The 20,326-nt window shown below is 43.4% G+C and overlaps 1 protein-coding gene across 3 annotated transcripts in view; it reads right to left on the bottom strand.

Annotated features, from left to right (window-relative positions):
• The window catches only part of KREMEN1 (kringle containing transmembrane protein 1), an 85,920-nt gene that overhangs the window by 48,115 nt on the left and 17,479 nt on the right, over nt 1–20,326 (bottom strand). For all 3 annotated transcript variants that reach the window (XM_007975295.3, XM_038007650.2, XM_007975298.3), the window contains exons 2-3: nt 14,918–15,080; nt 10,094–10,185 (exon numbers count right to left, since the gene is read on the bottom strand). In XM_007975295.3, the coding sequence (XP_007973486.3) occupies nt 10,094–10,185; nt 14,918–15,080 (255 nt within the window). The remainder of the gene's footprint in view (nt 1–10,093; nt 10,186–14,917; nt 15,081–20,326) is intronic.

Raw genomic sequence — 20,326 nt, forward strand, 5'->3', positions numbered from 1 at the left:
GAATACTTAGCAAGCATTAATACACTGTCCACTGTGCTAGGTGTGGGGAAGATTGTTGAAATACATGGCTCTTTTTAGTGGTTACCAGGGAAAGGCTTGAAGAGGTAAAGCTTCCATAAATTCCATCAGCACTCCCCCACAAATATAAGTACAATCAAGTAAAACAAGGGTGCCTGTGATACGAGATCAGCCTCAACCTCCTGAGCTCAAGCGATCCTCCTGAGTAGCTGGGATCATAGGCACATGCTACAACACCTGGTGAATTTTTAAGTTTTCTGTAAAGATAGGGTCCCTATGTTGCCCAGGCTAGTCTTGAACTCCTTGGCTCTAGCGATCCTCCCACCTTAGTCTCCCAAAGTGCTGTGATTATAAGCATGAGCCACCTCGCCTGGCCTATTAATATTCATTTCAATATTGCTTTGGCTATCAACAAAAGTTGGAATTTTCATTTTAGCTGTAAAGCTGGTACACAGCCAGGTGTGGTGGCTCCTGCCTGTAATCCCAGCACTTTGGGAAGCTGAGGTGGGCGAATCACAAGGTCAGAAGTTCAAGACCAGCCAGGAAAACATGATGAACCCCCGTCTCTACTAAAAATACAAAAATTAGCTGGGTGTAGTGGTGGGCGCCTGTAATCCCAGCTACTCGGGAGGCTGAGGCAGGAGAATCTCTTGAAACCAGAAGGCAGAGGTTGCAGTGAGCTGAGATCATGCCACTGCACTCCAGCCTGGGCAACAAGAGCAAAACTCTGTCTCAAAAAAAAAAAAAAAAAAAAGTAGGCCAGGTGCGGTGGCTCACGCCTGTAATCCCAGCACTTTGGGAGGCCGAGGCAGGCAGATCACGAGGTCAGGAAATCGAGACCATCCTGGCTAACATGGTGAAACCCCGTCTCTACTTAAAAAAATACCAAAAAAATTAGCCGGGCGTGGTGGCGGGCGCCTGAAGTCCCAGCTACTCAGGAGGCTGAGGCAGGAGAATAGCGTGAACCCGAGAGGCGGAGCTTGCAGTGAGCCGAGATGGCGCCACTGCACCCTAGCCTGGGCGGCAGAGCGAGACTCCGTCTTAAAAAAAAAAAGTATAAATGGTACACAGGGATGCGTCATTTTAGAGGAGGTGAACTTCAGCCCACAGCAGTGAAGACATGGTATTGGGGGATAACCTAAGGCCCACACAAAGCTGCTGATGAACTGTTTTGTGCAGTAGGTCCAACCCCAGGGGAGCCCTTTCCTAGCTGAGAACAGCTGGTCTGGGAACACCCACAGAGATAGCCCAGCATACTGCAGAGTGGCTCTGCTGGGCAGCAAATGCTTCCCGGATCCCATCTCAGCCTGCTTTACTCCTGGGGCTTGGGATTTCCCAAAGCCAAAGAAGAAAAGAAAATGACTTAGAGCTAACAGCATGAACTGCAGACCCTCTGTCGCCACTGAGTTAATCCTTTGGTTTCCACAATGTCACAAAAGCAATCTTAATAATTCACCATACTATCAGAATTTCAAACTTTAATTTCCAAACAATTCACAAAGAAAATTCTGAAGAATGACCTCAACAGTAGCCCAAATCCATCCCAGAGCCCCTGTTTTCAAGGAAATAAAGGAAATAGGACTATTCTCAAGTGCTAGAAGGAAAAGGCACTGGTCTTGCTATCAGGAATCCTAGTCAAAAATCCTGTTTGACTCAGACTGTAATCCTCATCAAATCACTTAACTATCTAGGCTCAATTTTCTTATCTGAGAAATGGAGGCGGGAGAGTAGACATGCCATCTGCTTCACAGGATTGTTGAAAAGGTTAAACAAGATAATGTGTTGGGAGGCCGAGGCAGTCGGATCATGAGGTCAGGAGATTGAGACCATCTTGGCTAACAAGGTGAAACCCCATCTCTATCAAAAACACACAAAAAAATTAGCTGGGCGTGGTGGCGGGCGCCTGTAGTCCCAGCTACTAGGGAGGCTGAGGCAGGAGAATGGTGTGAACCCGGGAGGTGGAGCTTGCAGTGAGCCGAGATCACACCACTGCACTCCAGCCTGGGTGACAGAGCGAGACTCTGTCTCAAAGAAAAAAAAAAAAAAAAAAAAAGAGAGAGAGATAATGTGAATGAATATAAGTGCTTTTTGTACATAGTAGGCACTCAGCAATAGCTGAAACATACTAGAAAGCAGTGCTGACATTAAAACACAGAAAGTGCTGACAGAAACAAAACATTTTCTATAATTGAGAAACTGCCTTGACCACTACTGCCGCAGCGCCCTTGGCTTTTTACTCAAACTCTAACACAGTTTTAAAAACTCTTATCAGGGATAATAGGAAGCTTTCACATCCTATTTTTTGGGCTGACTTTTGTAAGGCAAACACTAACATCTGAAATCTACTTTAAATCTATTTTTAACAAGTCCAGGTATTAGTTAGTTAAAAGAAAGCTGAGCTGGTGAGGTCACCACACCAGCTGAGATGGACCTAAGGTTCCACATGTATTGCAGAGGTGCTACTGCTGGCATCCTCTTAGGGCTGATCTGTGCGAATGATACAATCACTAAAGAACTTATCATAGGTTAAAAGTGGGAAATCTTGACCCAAATCCCTAATACAGAGGTTTAAGGAACTATGGAGAAATGTCTCCTTCAGACACTCAGCCCTCACCTCAGCTTCATCACCATCTTCCTGGATCAGGTCCAGGCTTCATGCCCAGACCATAAGACCTGACATCATCTAGCCCTGTCTGCTTCTCAGACCTCATCTCCTGCCCTCTTCTTAAAATTTATGTTTCAGCAACACCAACTTGCTTGGAATTCATCAGTGCACATGTGTGTGTATGTGTGTGTGTGTGTGCACACACACGCACATGCATAGGTGCAAACTGTTCCCTTTGCCTCCAATGCCCTCACTACCCCCACCCCACCCAGCCCTAACATCTAGAACCTTGCTCCTTAAAGTGTAGTCCTGCAGCTCTGGCATCCCAGAACCTTGTTAGAAATGTAACAGGCCTGTTCTAGACCTACTGATAAGAATCTGTATTTTATGGCATGAACCCGGGAGATGGAGCTTGCAGTGAGTCAAGATTGCGCCACTGCACTACAGCCTGGGAGACAGAGCCAGACTCCGTCTCAAAAAAAAAAAAAAAAAAAAAATCTGTATTTTAATAAGATCCCAGGTGACTGGATGTACTTTAAAGTAGAGAAGACCTAAACTAAGACTCCACTCTTTCCAGAAGCCCTCTTCAACAGACAGTAGCACCTGCTTCCCTACCATGCCAAACAGATGGCCCTCCTGGGTGCTCCCAACTTTTGCTCACCTCACTTATTATAGAGTATTTTGCATATGCTTATCTGTTCATGTGTCTGTCTTCGGTCTCAGACTGAGGATTCCCCACAGGCTGCAGAACACACTATCCTTGTGACCCCATTTTGTACAAGGTCTGACAGATGGTCAGAGCTTAAGAAATGTCATTTGACACAACTAATAACTTCAAAATATGTCTAAAGCTCTTGTGATTTTATTTATTTTTTGAGATGGAGTCTCGCTCTGTCACCCAGGCTGTAGTGTAATGGCACCATCTCAGCTCACTGCAACCGCTGCCTCCCAGGTTCAAGTGATTCTCCTGCCTCAGCCTCCCGAGTAGCTGGGACTACAGATGTGCACCACCACGCCCGGTTTATTTTTGTATCTTTAGTGGAGATGGGGTTTCGCCATGTTGGCCAGGCTGGTTTTGAACTCCTGACCTCAGGTGATCTGCCCACCTTGGCCTCCCAAAGTGCTGGGATTACAGGCGTGAGCCACTGCACCCAGCCAAGTTCTTGTGATTTTTAAACTTTATTTACTAACTTTAACCTCAATAATTAATAGTTTTAATAACTTTAAATAACTAATAGTTTTAACAAGTTTAATAACTAAAACTTTAATAACTAACTTTAACAATGATGTCAGATACTTGTGGGCTATGTGTAAAAGTATTACAATTGTCTGGGTGCGGTGGCTCATTCCTGTAATCCCAGCAATTTGGGAGGCCAAGACAGGAGGATTGCTGAGCCCGGGAGTACGAGACCGGCTAGCGGAACACGGCAAAACCCTGTCTCTACAAAAAATACACAAATTATCCAGCTGTGATGGCATGTGCCTGTAGGCCTAGCTACTCAGGAGGCTGAGGTGGGACGACCGCTAGAGCCTAAGAGGTAGACACTGCAATGAGCCAAGATTTCACCACTTCTCTCCAACCTGTGTGACACGGCAAGACTCTGTCTCAAAAAAAAAAAAAAAGTACTACAATTTAGGTTAATCATGTTACATATTTGAATCTAGTTACTCAGGATGCTGTGTTTATGTACTCTTTAAAATATTATAAAATAATTTTAAATTTTATCTTTTTATTATGCAAAGTTTCAAATATACACAAAAGTGGGAAAGAATAATGAACCCATCACCCAGCATTGACGAATATCCACTTCTTAAAAAACCATTCTTGTTTCATCTATTTCCCTCACCCCCACCTAGTCACTCTTTGGGGGGCTGGATTGTTTTAAAACAAATCCCAAATATTATGTCATTTCAACCACAAATATTTCAGTATCTGTAATTTTAAAGGACTTAACCACCATGCCATTATCGTAGCTAATAAAATTGACAGTAATTCCTTAATATAATCTAATACTCGTCTGTATTCAAATGTCCCTAATTCAAAGATGAATTTCTATGGCTGGATTTGTAGAAATTGGGGGAATGTTTTTCAGCAAACAAGACAGCTCTCAATAGTCAAACCAACAGGCCTTAGAGATCTAAAGTGTGGGATCTAGAGACACGTTAAACCCGATGGCATTGGAATTTGCTTTTGAAGTCTGAATTTCTCCTGGCTGCAATAAGAACTTAGGGTTTCTGAGAAACATACTGGCAGAAGCAGTTTCAGGGGCAAATCCAATTACCTCTGAGTTGTTCTTTTAACGGTAAGTTCTGTTCCGTGCTCTGCAGGTCAAGAGCAGTTCAGATTTCTCTCTGCTCCCATTTGAGTCGTACTTCAGGTCTGCCTCCTGCTTGTTGTAGCTCTACACATAACACACCAAGGGGCAGAGATCTGGTTTCCACACAATGGCCCACCATTCAGCCAGATTCTGCTTTGTCCCTAAATATTCATTCTCCCTGGCTCCTGCTGGGTCTGTTATATTCAGATATGAACTTTCCAGGAATCTGATCATGCCACAGGCCTTTTCCTGTATGACAAGTTCAATGCTAATCATGAATAGCAGGCTTCATGCAGAGGTTTAGTATTATTCATGAAAATTGACTCCACATCCAGAAATAGGGCAAAAGTGGCCTAAAATAGGCAGGTTGTATCTCTGTTAAATCCGCCAGGCAATTACCAACGTCTCTTGCTACAAACGACACAAGAGATTTTGCTCAACTGTGTTAATCAGACACACTGGAAGCACAATATGCTGCCAGACTCTATGTCTGAGGTCCAGCCTGATGGGGAGCCCTGGTCCCCACAGGGTAAACTGAAGGGTTTTCCAAAGAACCAAAGTCAGATACCACCCACCCTCTATCCCCAGAAACCAGGTACTGTAGAGCTCTCATTCCCAACTTCTACAAATCTCTGCCCAGACCAACTCAAGGCTAGCTTTAGAGATTTTATTTTTTTTTATTTTTTATTTTTTTGAGGCGGAGTTTCGCTCTGTCGCCCAGGCTGGAGTGCAGTGGCCGGATCTCAGCTCACTGCAAGCTCCGCCTCCCGGGTTCACGCCATTCTCCTGCCTCGAGACTCCCGAGTAGCTGGGACTACAGGCGCCCGCCACCTCGCCCGGCTAGATTTTTGTATTTTTTAGTAGAGACGGGGTTTCACCGGGTTAGCCAGGATGGTCTTGATCTCCTGACCTCGTGATCCGCCCGTCTCGGCCTCCCAAAGTGCTGGGATTACAGGCTTGAGCCACCGCGCCCGGCCAGCTTTAGAGATTTTAGAGGGTTATCAAGGGGCCACAGAAAAGTTGAAATAATATTTAATTTTCCTTTTTTGGAACAGTAAAGCATATCTGGTAAATATTACAAATTAGACGCATACTAAGTGGTTTATAGCATTTTGTTATAATTATCTCTTCTGGAACCTGGTTTCAATGACCACATGAATCAGCTCCTATTGGCCCAGATTATATTTTAGAAATACAAGTCGAAGATTATCTTTCCAAATAAAAGTGCCCAGATTGAAACCCCCTCTTTACCACTCCCAAGAGAATGACACAGGCTGGTACTAAAAGACTATCTTTGTGTTGAACAAATGGACCGAGGAAAATCTGCTTTCCTCTCCCTCTGCCTCTTTCTTCTTTACATAACTAGAGGCAAATGAGATGTTTTTCATTTTAAAAATTTGATTAAGCAGACTGAGCAAAAGCCCATTCTTCTGGTCTTTACTGTTTTCTCAATTTGGGGACTGGAAGAAGGCACACTCAGGTTGGAAGGATAGTGAAGCTAAGCCTGAACTGCCAGGCAGTGTTGACATCTGGGCGTTTAAATTACAAAAGGTGAGCACTATGTCTGCAGCACTGGTAGGGGGCCGCCTTTCCCCCTGAAGGCCTCAGAATTCAGATGTTATTCCAGGTACTAGTGAAAGGGTTCCCAGGTCCCATATATAAGCCTCCTGACCTGAGAGGTGAGAAAGATGGCAAGGCAAAGGGTAGGTTTAAATAATAAGAAAAAAAATAACCCAGATAGAATGTTATGAACGCACTGTCTTTTTCTTCAGCTCTAGGCACTGAGCTCTTTTGGCATATTTTAAAATACATTATATATACTACATTAATAGACTCCTTACAGAACCAGATCTTCCTTTAGTTTCTGTGGTTCAAACCTTCTGAAAGAGCTTTCTACACACAGTATTTTCTCTACCTTGTTTAAAAGTACAGTCATATATCTCTTAGGCAAGGATTCGTTCTGAGAACTGCATGGTCATATAATTTTGTTGTTGTGTGACCATAATAGAGTGCACTTGCACAAACTGAGATGGGATAGCCTACTACACACCTAGTCTATAATGGGATAGCCTGTCACTCCTAGGCTACAAATCTGAGCAGCATGTTACTGTACTGAATACCATAGGCAACTGTAACATAATGGTAAGTACTTATGTATCTAAGCATATCTAAACATAGAAAAGGTACAGTAAAAATACTGTATATGAGATAAAAATTCGTTTACCTGTATCATGGCACTTGCCATGAATGGAGCCTGCAGGACTGCAAGTTGCTCTGGGTGAGTCAGTGAGTGAGTGGTGAGTGAATGTGAAGGCCTAGGACATTGCTGTACATTACTGTAGACTTTATAAACACTGAACATTTAGGCTACACTAAATTCATTAAAAACTATTTTTCTTGAATAATAAATTAACCTTAGCTACTGTAACTTTTTTACTTTATAAACTTTTTAATTACTTTAGCATTTTGACTATTTCATAGTAACATTTAGCTTACAACACACATTGTATAGCTGTACAAAAATATTTTCTTCCTTTCTTTATATCCTTCTTTTTCTTTCTTTTTTTTTTTTTTTGGAAACAGACTCTTGCGTTGGCCAGACTGGAGTGCAGTGGCATGATCTCGGCTCAATGCAATCTTTGCCTCCCAGGTTCAAGTGATTCTTGTTGCTTAGCCTCCCAAGTACCTGGGATTACAGGTGCATACCACCAAACCTGGCTAATTTTTGTGTTTTTAGTAGAGATGGGGTTTTACTATATTGGCCAAGCTGGTCTGGAACTCCTGGCTTCAAGTGATCTGCCCACTTCAGCCTCCCAAAGTGCTGGGATTACAGGTGTGAGCCAACGCGCCCAGCCTTTATATCCTTCTTCTATAAGTTTTTTTTATTATATTTTTTAAATGTTTTACTTTCGTTTACTTTTTAAACTTTTTTGTTAAAAACTAAGACACAAACACACACAATAACCTAGGCCACACAAGGTCAGGATCATCAGTATCACTGTCTTCCACCTCCACATTTTGTCCCACTGGAAGGGGACAATAACACACATGGAGCTGTCATCTCCTGTGAAAACAATGCCTTCTTCTGGAATACCTCCTGAAGGACCTGCCTGAGGCTGTTTCACAGTTAACTACTTTTTTAATAAGTAGAAGGAATATACTCTAAAATAATAGTAAAAATATAGTATAGTAAATACATAAACCGGTAACATAGTTGTTTACTATCATTATCAAGTATTATGTACTATACAAAATTGTATATGTTATACTTCTGTGTGACTGGAAGTACAGTGGGTTTATTTATACCAGCATCACCACAAACACATGAGTAACATGTTGCACTATAACATCAGTAGGCAACAGAAATTTTTCAGCTCCATTATAATCTTTATACACATATATAAAGACTAGTCCATGCCTGTAATCCCAGCACTTTGGGAGGCCAAGGCGGGCGGATCACCTGAGGTCAGGAGTTCAAGACCAGCCTGACCACATGGAGAAACCCCGTCCCTACTAAAAATACAAAATTAGCCAGGCGTGGTGGCACATGCCTGTAATCCCAGCTACTTGGGAGGCTGAGGCAGGAGAATCACTTGAACCCAGGAGGTGGAGGTTGCAGTGAGCCGAGATGGCACCACTGCACTCCAGCCTGGGCGACAGAGTGAGACTCTGTCTCAAAAAAAAAAAAAAAAAGATTAGTCAAGTGCAGTAGTGAGAAGGGAAGAAAGAAGGAAGAAAGAAGAGTAGAAAAAGAAGTGTGATCTGTAACTGACTGAACAATCAGTTTAAATACTCCATATGGGACCACCATTGTATATGTGGTCTGTTTTGTGTGGTGCACGACTGTATCTTTTTAAGATTCCTCCTATACCATACACTCCCGAAGGTCAGCGTATCCTATTGTCTTTGTAGTTTGCATATAATAAACAGTGAATACAGGTGCCGGGTGCGGTGGCTCACACCTGTAATCCCAGCACTTTGGATCATGGGGTCAGGGGATGGAGACCATCCTGGCCAACATGGTGAAACCCCATCTCTACTAAAATACAAAAATTATCTGGGCATGATGGCACATGCCTGTAGTTCCAGCTACTGAGGAAGCTGAGGCAGGAGAATCGTTTGAACCCAGGAGGCGGGGGTTGCAGTGAGCTGAGATCGCACCACAGCACTCCAGCCTGGAGACACAGCAAGACTCTGTCTCAAAAAAACAAAACAAAACAACAACAACAAAAAAAACCCAGGGAATAAATGAATGAAACAGTTAGAAAACAGGCATTTTAGGCCGGGCGCGGTGGCTCAAGCCTGTAATCCCAGCACTTTGGGAGGCTGAGACGGGCGGATCACAAGGTCAGGAGATCGAGACCATCCTGGCTAATACGGTGAAACCCCGTCTCTACTAAAAATACAAAAAACTAGCCGGGCGAGGTGGCGGCGCCTGTAGTCCCAGCTACTCGGGAGGCTGAGGCAGGAGAATGGCGTAAACCCGGGAGGCGGAGCTTGCAGTGAGCTGAGATCCGGCCACTGCACTCCAGCCTGGGTGACAGAGCGAGACTCCGTCTCAAAAAAAAAAAAAAAAAAAAAAAAAAAAAAAAAAAAAAAAAGAAAACAGGCATTTTAGTAAAAGGCTGAAGAAACTGGGTTGTGAGTTATTATTATAAACAGTAGAACATGTTAGGCTAATGTGCGTAAAAGAACTACCACATCAGCTTTGTATGGTATTTAACAAGGTATTTACCAAATATCACTTCTGGGGACCTATTCAAATCCAAATAATAAGTAGTGCCATCACTGAGTTTCACTACGTATAAAGACGTTCGTTCCAAAAAGTACAAGATACTTTTTCCCCTAGCCTGCTTCTGAGCCGTTGCCTTCTCTATCCCTGAAAGAATCAGAAATTAACCAAAAGTAGGAATTCTCATGGGGCTTACCCATCAAGGGAATACCTTTAGAATGAGGTGCCAAGGAAATCAGCATTCCTATTCCTGAAAAGCCTCAACAAGAGAAGTGAAAATCCTCAGCCCAGGAGGGCTTCTCCTTTCACATGCTCCATGAAATCCACCAGCCTAACTACCTGACTCTGGCAGGGGCCTCCCTCTCCGCACTCTTAGTGTCACAGTCCTGTAAACCATCACATTGGGTATTACAGTCTTACTCTGGCAAGCAGGTATCTCACAGTACTTCCAGTAGACACCATCCTCGTGCTCTGCCACATAGCACCAGGGGCTCACGTCTCCATCTGGGTTTCTGTTGGGGAAAAGGACAAAACTGATGACTTCTGATGTTTTAATTCAGCTGGTTCATTGCTTTTCAGTTTTACAGAAAAGGAAATGCTTTAACTTCTGTATTCTCTCTAATAGTTGGTCCGTATCTCAGTGCTGTCTCTCATCAAAAGGGAAAAAATGGTAATATTACAAGAACAAATATATCTGCTCTGACAGATACTTCAGAGTTTGGGGGGAAGTGAGCAAAGGTAATATATGTTTAGGCAAATTCACTGTAGTATAACTAGGACAAATGGCCACTGCACACATCATGCCAAATAGCACTGGCACCTTGAATGTGAACGTGGAGATTCCAAGGCTGAGTGAGCATAGGGGTTCTCAGCGCTGCTGATGAATATGCGAACTGACACAAATGGTCAGAGCAGCAATTTGGGAATTAGAGCCAAAGGACCTAGAAATATGCAAGCCCCTCACTTGGCAATTTCTTCTTTAGGAATTTATTCTAAGGAAATCTTACCTATAAAGATGTTCAACAAAACACTTTTATAATATAAAAAAACAGGTGGGAATAGCAAATATCCAACAACAAAGGATTGGTTAAATAAATTGTATATCCATAGAAGGGAATATGTGATATAGAGACCAGTCTTATTAATTTGCAAATATATTCACAATGCCTTGTGAGGCTTTTTTTTTTTTTTTTTTTTTTTTTGAGACGGACTCTCACTCTGTCACCCGGGCTGGAGTGCAGTGGCGTGATCTCGGTTCACTGCAACCTCCAACTCCCAGGCTCAAGCGATTCTCCTGGCTCACGCCTCCCAAGTAGCTGGGACTACAGGTGCCCGCCGCCATGCCTGGCTAATTTTTGTTTTTTTTGTTTTTAGTAGAGGTGGGGTTTCACCATGTTGGCCAGTCTGGTCTCCAACTCCTCACCTCAAGTGATCCGCCCATCTCAGCCTCCCAAAGTGCTGAGATTACAGGCGTGAGCCACCATGCCCAGCCTTCTTAGATGTGTTTTTAAAGAGGCAGTTATAAAACCCAATAGATGACATAATCCCATGTTTTGAAAAGACTTATTTAGGAAAGAATGTACACCAAACTCTTATAAAGTGTCTCTAGACACTGAAACTATTGGTGATTTCGACTTTTTTCTTTTCTGGTTTTATTTTATTTCCTCTATATTGAATACTCCAATGGTGTAATTTTTAAACAGTAAAATAGAATTCACTTAATAAAGACTCCACTGGGCTGGGTGCAACAAGAGCAAAACTCTGTCTCAAAAATTAAAAAATAAAAATAAAAATAAAATAAAAGACTCCACTGACAAGCTTTCACCAGGATCAGGCTCACATTTGCTAGAAATGGGTGCTATTCCTTCCTCAAAATGCTGACTCCTCAGAGAATACTGAAGAAAATTGCGTCAGTCTCAGCTAGAACTTGTGATCCTGTCATGAGGTACCAACTTCTGATATGGAGATAATATTTTTAAAGATCTATTTCACATTTCTAAATGAGAGTGTCCTGGAGTAAATATGCTTTAAGGTCTTTCCAACTCATAGGTGGCATAACAATAACAAGCAACACTACTGAAGCAGATAAATAAAATGGCAGGGGCTACTGGACACACAGAAAAGCCTCGCCTCTCTTCACTGCTTTCCAAGCCCCTTTTATTTAGACTCAGAACACTGGAAAGCTGACACTCCGGTTAGGCCGGAAATGGGCATAAAGATCCTGCAACAGGAGCTGGGAGTAACCCCTATCAGGCCAGAGTGGACTAAGCCTATCGTGTAGCCTAGAAGATAAGCTTTCCCAAAGTACAAAGCGTCCTTTTGTTTCTTGTGCCCAAAGGCAGGTGCCAGCACCAACTCTGCTCTTCCCCAGTCTCTGCCTTCCCTTCTAAGCCAGTTACTTTGAGCCCAGAAAAGTGCATTCCCATCACTCGCCAACTCTCAGACATCTCTAATGTGATGGGTCTGAAAAAGTCACACAAAACAAACATGGTGTCGGGTGTCAGCTGAGAAATCAAAGTAGGAAAACTTGTACAAAGCCCTTCTTTAAACAGTATTTCACTGTCATTTTCCTCCCTCTATTCAGTGTTCAGCTTTGATGTATTTATTTGGTAAAGCCCTTAGAAAACTGTTTATTACCAATGTCAAAACCATATTGAAAAGCATCAGAATAGCTTAATAAAGAACAAGCAAATTCATCTTTGACTTTGCTGCAGTGCTAAAACAAAAGGCTTGGACTCTTTGATGTGATAATCAACAATTTCAGCCTCCCTTTTCCAACGTACAAACTGGTATTAAATAGTTCAGGTCTCCTGCATTCCATCAAATCAAACGAGAGGGTTTGATTTGATGGCTGACCAGGGCTAAGGAGAAAGGTGGTCCCTCCTGGCTCTCACTGCTCTCTTAATGGATGTTTACAGGTACATTTCTAGGAGCCTGTGAGTAGAAGTGGGTGCTAATCCACAAGAAAGAAAAATTTTTCACATAAATTAGGCCTCACTGGAAACTTAAAATGTATCTTAAAGTCAGACTTAAAAACATGAGCTCTTCTAAGACGACTTGCTTGATAGGAAGCAACAGAGCAATAGAATAAACCAACAGCCTACTACCAAGAGACACTGTGGAACAAAAAGATGAGTAACTGTGGGAAAACAAAAACCAAATACTTGTCTCTCTTCCTAAACACTCTTCTCAACCCAACCCACTATTCCTATGAATAGAAAACCTATGGGAAGGTAATAAAAATTGGGGTGGGACTAATTTTTTAATTTATGCAAAAGATAAATTAACATGTATAACTTGGAAAATAAAATATAAAAGAATTATTTAATGAGCATGTGTAACTTGAACAATAAAAGACAACAGATAGCAAAATGTGAAGGGGCAAATACCCAAATTGGTTGTCTCTGGGACTTGGGACTTGGTGGGGAAGGTTTCAGGGAAAATAGGTAAAATGGGGAACTCTAACTATTTAAATAACATATATTTGTACTGTTTGAGAAGTTTTTTTTTTTTTAAGAACAAGCTTTTAACACTTTTATAACAAACAAAATAAGTCAATAGCAACTAGGAGGGAATAGTCAGTTGATACAAGATAGGCAAAGGTATAGGGATAAAGAAACCATAGACTAAAGGCCTGGTGACTTTGAGACAACTACAAGGGCCCTAGAGTGTTAGAAAAGGTATGTAGATGGCAGAAGGTAAACAGTGTGGCCCACACAATACAGGAAAATATATGTTGGCTCAGCTGCGTCAACAGTGCCATGGTTGAGATTCCAATGTATGTAGAACCAGGGACACGGTGTATAGTTCAACAATCATTTTCCCCATCCCAATGGCTCAAGAGGCTGCCTTTGCACCTGTCCTACTAATAATTAAATTCAATGCATTGCTCAACCATGAGTCTCATTACCAGGATCTTGGGCATAAGCGGCACAAATGTATAACCAAAAGTGCTTACAATCTTTGTTCTGGACCCTACGTATCAGTGATCCTGAATTTGTTTTCTTTTTTTTTTTTTTTTTTTTTTGAGACGGAGTCTCGCTCTGTCGCCCAGGCTGGAGTGCAGTGGCGCAATCTTGGCTCACTGCAAGCTCCGCCTCCCGGGTTCACGCCATTCTCCTGCCTCAGCCTCCCGAGTAGCTGGGACTACAGGCGCCCGCCACTGCGCCCGGCTAATTTTTTCTATTTTTAGTAGACACGGGGTTTCACCATGGTCTCGATCTCCTGACCTTGTGATCCGCCCGCCTCGGCCTCCCAAAGTGCTGGGATTACAGGCGTGAGCCACCGCGCCCGGCCTTTTTTTTTTTTTTTGAGACGGAGTCTTGCTCTGTCGCCCAGGCTGGAGTGCAGTGGCCAGATCTCAGCTCACTGCAAGCTCCGCCTCCCCGGTTTACACCATTCTCCTGCCTCAGCCTCCCGAGTAGCTGGGACTACAGGCGCCCGCCACCTCGCCTGGCTAGTTTTTTGTATTTTTTAGTAGAGATGGGGTTTCACTGTGTTAGCCAGGATGGTCTCGATCTCCTGACCTCGTGATCCGCCTGTCTCGGCCTCCCAAAGTGCTGGGATTACAGGCTTGAGCCACCGCGCCCGGCCCTGAATTTGTTTTCAATCACAGATAACTCTGAGAAGCTGATCAAAGCTATGGATCATCTCCAGGAAATTGTGAATACACATCTGAAGCACCATGGATGTCGGGTTAAGATCCCCTGCTAGAGTCAGACAGGAGGTGAAAAGCGAAGTAACACCTTAGTCTACTAAAAGGAAGTAAATGGCACACATCTGATGGATACAGTTGTTCCCAGAGCAAGGTTATCCTGGGCTGGCCGGAGGTAGAATAATGTAGGCAGCTTCCTTTGCTCAGAAGCAGAGGGAGTTTTCGGTCACAGATGGTGCTGTTTGACCACAACATTCTCAGTAGCGTAGGCTGCTCTGCTAACTGTGTATTGTCCACTGGTGGTAGGGCTAACTAAGAAAACCCTTCAAAAGAGACAAAGAAGTGATCAGACAGAAAAGTAGAGCTTTGAAAGCCAGCATTAAAGCAACCCATGTTGAAAACAATGGTAAATTTGTGTGTATTTGTGTGTGTGTGTGTAAGGTGTGGAGGAAATATTTTAAAAACTGACAAGATAAGTCTCTTGAGTTGGCCAAAAGACTTTCCCTAGTTGTGAGCTGGGATGAAAGGGGTTGGAAGAAGAGACCAGATATATATCTATTGTTTTAAAGTACTGAGTGGTCCCATCTTACCTGCAATAGTTGTGCTCACCCAGGCCCCCCTCCCCGTTGGGGTATTTCAGAGTGTTGTAGGGATGCTGGAAAGTCTCGTTCCAAAACAGACATGGCTTCCCGCCTTGTAGTGCTGTCCAGTTCTGTGTTCCCCTATAATCCGCACCATTGGCTGTGAAACACTCTAGAAGAAAGAAAAGACAGAGCAAACTAATTTTCTGGCAACATTCATAGTTTCCTCCCTCTTTGGTTGATGTTTTGTTTTGTTTGGACCGAGTTGGAAATGGATAGTGTCTTGCTAGATCCTGGACACAGTGCAGTTAACACTTCTGGGGCTGAACAAATCTGAAACAAGGTACCCTCAAAAAGCTAGGCTAATCTTGGCACTAGCTTGTCTACAGACACTAGAACATTTTCCCCTAAAGTATACAGATCCCAACTAGGACATAAACAGGGAGCTGAAGTGTACTGAAGCCCATGAAGTGAACCAGGAAACCCCCAAATCTGGGAACAGTTGGTAACAGCCATCCATGTGGAATTCTGGGTACTCGGAGGGGGTCACTGCTGTAGCCAGTGTCTCTGTGTGGTAACTAGAACCAGGTCACCAGCTGTAACTGAGCTCTCCCCTACAGTCTGAAAGGCTGCACTGACACTTGGATTTAATAAGACCATCGGATACAGCAATGCTTTGGAATCCCAATCACACAAATCTGGGAATGACTCACATTCCCTGGTAATGAAGAACAGTCCTCCCCATGCTGTTTGAGATAGAGGTGCAACAAAACAGACAATCAACATGAGGGGAAGGGCCGGGCTGGCATTTTCTCTCACCTCTTTCTGAAATTCTTTTGATGAGGCACATTGAAAATCGTCTCAGGTCCAATTTAATAAAATGACAAATCCTCACAGGTGCAACAATGTGTTTCTAAAATCTGCTTCTCAGACTTTGGGGGATGGGAACTGAGGCTGATAGGATTTTCACCCACATATTGCATGCATTAAACTCGAAGAGGTTCATGAGACAGGCACAGTACAAAGAACAACTTTTTAAAATTAGCTTAGTTGAAACTGACAGATAGAAGCACTTCAAACACTTCTTTAAGATATATCACTAGAAAACGGACAATCTGGGGGAGTTACACTAGCATTCTTAGCTGCATTTCTTTCCTTCTCCTGGCATGCACTGACCTATAACTTCCAGTATTAAAGACTCTTAATACCATCTCCTGTTGTCATCCATGTGCCTACTCCAGTCTAAGCGTCTGAACAACATGAACGCATTCTGGAAGATATTTCTTTTAATACGTCAATCTATCCACAGAACATCTCTCTTCCAGCACCCCCTTCCTCCGACCATCCAGGCCCTGTGTTTTGTCTGGAATGGCACCATTTTATGGATAGCCAAAATAATCTGAACATCCACCTGTGCAGGAAACCCTAGCAATTTATTTTTTATTATTTTTATTTTTTGAGATGGAGTCTCGCTCTGTTGCCCAGGCTGGAGTGCAGTGGCACAATCTCAGCTCACTGCAACCTCTGCCTCCCAGGTTCAAGCGATTCTCCTGCCTCGGCCTCCCTAGTAACAGGGATTACAGGCGCCCTCCACCATGCCCAGATAATTTTGTGTTTTTAGTAGAGACAGGGTTTTACCATGTTGGCCAGGCTGGTCTCAAACTCCCAACCTCAAGTGATCCGCCCACCTGGGCTTCCCAAAGTGCTGGAATTATAGGTGTGAGCCACCACGCCCCGCCAACCCTAGCAATTTATCATGTCTGGTACAACACTCATGTGTTATGGTAAGTGCAATTCTTCGTATACCATGAGGACCAAACCCCTCTACCAAGAGTCTGCATAAATAAGTTCAAAGGAGGAATAAATTGAAGGAGGCAGCTCAGTGTGGCATAAAATGCACTAAACCAAGAGACTAAGCCTTGGCTTCTTGTCCTGGACCTGCTGCTGACCAGCTGTGCGACCTTGGATGAATAAACATCATCCAAATCACTTCTAATATTTACACAGTGTTTTACCATGTGCCAAACTCTGTCTAAGTGCTTTACAAATGTCAACTTGCCACCAACCCAGAGAGGTACCTTAGTACCCCATTTTGCAGATAAGGGAACTGGGTACTCGACCATACCCTAAACTGCCTCTAATGGAACCTCTTCGGCATCATTCTTGCTTCCCCCATTCTCTCCCTCACTCCACTTCCGATTCGTCAGCAAGTCCTGTTGACTTCCCTAAAACATATACCCTGAAACTGCCTTCTTCTCTCCATCTTTGATGCCACCAGTATAGTCCCTTTTATCATCAGAGAACAGTTTGGGTCTCACAGCTTCCACTGTTGTTCTCTTACAATCCATTCTCCATAGTTCTTTTTTTTTTTTTTTTTGAGACGGAGTCTCGCTCTGTCGCCCAGGGTGGAGTGCAGTGGCGCGATCTTGGCTCACTGCAAGCTCTGCCTCCCGGGTTCACGCCATTCTCCTGCCTCAGTCTCCCGAGTAGCTGGGACTACAGGCGCCCGCCACCTCGCCCGGCTAGTTTTTTTGTATTTTTTAGTAGAGACGGGGTTTCACCGGGTTAGCCAGGATGGTCTCGATCTCCTGACCTCGTGATCCGCCCGTCTCGGCCTCCCAAAATGCTGGGATTACAGGCTTGAGCCACCGCGCCCGGCCTCCATAGTTCTTAAGAGAATGATGGCACTCAAAACAAAACTCAGACTCTTCCTTGGTGTGTGCAAGGCCTCTGTGATGCAGCCTCAGCCCCTTCCTCCCACTGAAGCAGAGCTCTTCCCTTACTCATTCGCTGTGCTCCAGCCACCCTGGTCTGCTTTTAATTCTGTGAACACACTATGCTATTTCCTGCCCAAAATGTTCTTCCCCTAATACTTCCCATCACAGACTAAATACTACCTTCTCAGAAAACCCTTCTTATCATCTTTACTCCTATTTTTCTGCCCTTTGTTTGCTTCACAACACTTACCATCACAAGGTATATATGTGATCTGAGAGAGAGAAAGAGAGAGAGAGAGACAATGTGTGTGGTATGTACCACACCAGACACACCAGAGCTCTATCCCAACCCCAGAGCTAGAGCAGGACCTGAAACCTTATTTCTATAAGGCAGTCCAGGTGGTTCTGTTAAGTAATCAGGTTTGAGAACCACTAGACTAGATGATTCTAAGAACATCAGCCAACCTTTACCAATTGCTAGAATTTTAATTGCTGTGTGTTAACACATGTTTTTCTCCTATCAGAACTTGCATATCAAAACATCATACTGTACCCCTTAAATAAATAGGATAAAAATAAATTTTTTAAAAAAGTATGAAGGGTGATCCAGGGCCAGAAATGCAGCTCAATAGATCAATGGAAGGTCTTAGCTATACATAGCAACCTGCAGGACAGGTGGGGTTCCTGAGACTCAGATGACTTGGTTTGTAATACAAAAGAATATGGCAGAATGTGTAATAAAAAGAATCCATGGCTGGGCACAGTGGCTCAAGCCTGTAATCCCAGCACTTTGGGAGGCTGAGGCAGGTGGATCACCTGAGGTCGGGAGTTCGAGATCAGCCTGGCCAACATGGAGAAACACCGTCTCTACTAAAAATACAAAATTAGCTGGGGGTGGTGGTGCATGCCTGTAATCCCAGCTACTTGGGAGGCTGAGGCAGGAGAATCGCTTGAACCCGGGAGGTGGAGGTTGTGGTGAGCTGAGATCGCATCATTGCACTCCAGCCGGGGCAACAAGAGTGAAACTCAGTCTCAATAAATAAATAAATAAAATCCACGCACCCGGCAGTCCTCATGGAAACTAGATGGATCTGAGAGTGGAAACGGGAAAGTGCAGGCTTCTTTGCTTGGGTCTGTTCCTCTCAGACCCAATCTTATTCTCAGTTACACTGGTGAAACTGAGGCAATGTATCAGATTCTGTGGTTATTTTTTTACCAGACTTGCCCAGTACATATAAATGATGAAGAAAAGCAAGGAAAACAAACTTGAATGCTCTGCATTTAAAGTCATCTAGTGCATCCTGATTTCATCAGAGTACTAGGGTATATATTAGGTAAATATGACCCTACCTCCCTTATTTTTTTTTTTTCTTCAAAACAGTGATTTTATTTCCTTTGACTATATACCTAGAACTGAGATTGCTGGAATATGGTCATTCTATTTTGAATCATTTGAGGAACTTCCATACTGTTTTCTATCGTGATTATGTTAAATTTGTTTAACTTTTATTTTGGGTTCAGGCGTACATGTGAAGGTTTGTTGCATAGGTAAATTCATGTCACAGGGATTTGTTGTACAGATTATTTCATCACCCAGGTACCCAACAGTTCTCTTTCCTGCTGCTTTCCCTCCTCCCTCCCTCCACCCTCAAGTAGACCCCAGTGTCTGTTGTTTCCTTCTTTGTGTTCATAAGGTTCTATCATGTAGCTCCCAGCCTCCCTTATTTTCTACTGCTATGAAACTGATGGAAGCTTTGGCTAAATAAGCAAGGAGTGGCTTACACCAATATGAAACACACACATACACACACTGAGCCAACTGTTTATTTATGTATTCAGTGAAGAGAGAATGAGTGAAAGCAAGAGATCTAATGTCTAGGAAATTATTCATTAATTAATTCAGCAAATATTTATTCAATACTATGTGCCTGGCACTGTTCACAGCCCTGGGGCTACAGAGATGAACAAATATCCTGTATTCATGGGGCTTACATGTTTATAATAAACTGATGAAAATGAATATCATACAGTGATAAGTGCTATTAGGAGGAATGAAGCAGAGGAGAGGGAGTAAGATGGAATGGTGAGGGTTCTCTCTTAGGGTGGGTCAGGGAACGCCTAGTGAGCAGAGTTGTGGATGAAGGGAGGAAGCAAACCCAGTGAATGAGGCGGGAGGTGTGTAACCAGCAGAGGGTCCAGCAAATGCACAGCCTCTGCAAATGGCAATATGCTTGGCAGGTTTGGGGAGCTACAAAGCTGCTCCTCTAATCCGACTGGAGCAGAATGAGCAGGGAAGGGCAGGCAAAGCCAGGACATGTAAGGTCTTGAGGGTTAGATAAATGAGATTTTGGCTTTTGTTCTAAGTGTAAGGGGAAGCCACTGGAGGGTTTAGAGCAGGGGAATGACATAATGTGACTTATTTTTATTTTTATTTTTTTATTTTTGTGACTTATCTTTTAATAGAATTGTCTAACTGTTGGGTGGAGGAAAACCTGTTGACAGGCAGGGAGAAAAGTAGGTAGTTACCGCAGAAGGATGGGCAAGAAAGGATGGCCTGGACTAGGCTGGCAGCTGTGGGGTGGTGAGAAGTGGACCGATTCCAGATATATTTTGAAGGTAGTGGCAAAAGTATTTGCTGGGGTTTTGGATACAGGGTCTGAGAGACAGAGGGGTCACACAGAACACCAAAAGGACCTGAGCA

Source organism: Chlorocebus sabaeus, chromosome 19, assembly GCF_047675955.1.
Source record: "Chlorocebus sabaeus isolate Y175 chromosome 19, mChlSab1.0.hap1, whole genome shotgun sequence".
NCBI lineage: Eukaryota > Metazoa > Chordata > Mammalia > Primates > Cercopithecidae > Chlorocebus > Chlorocebus sabaeus.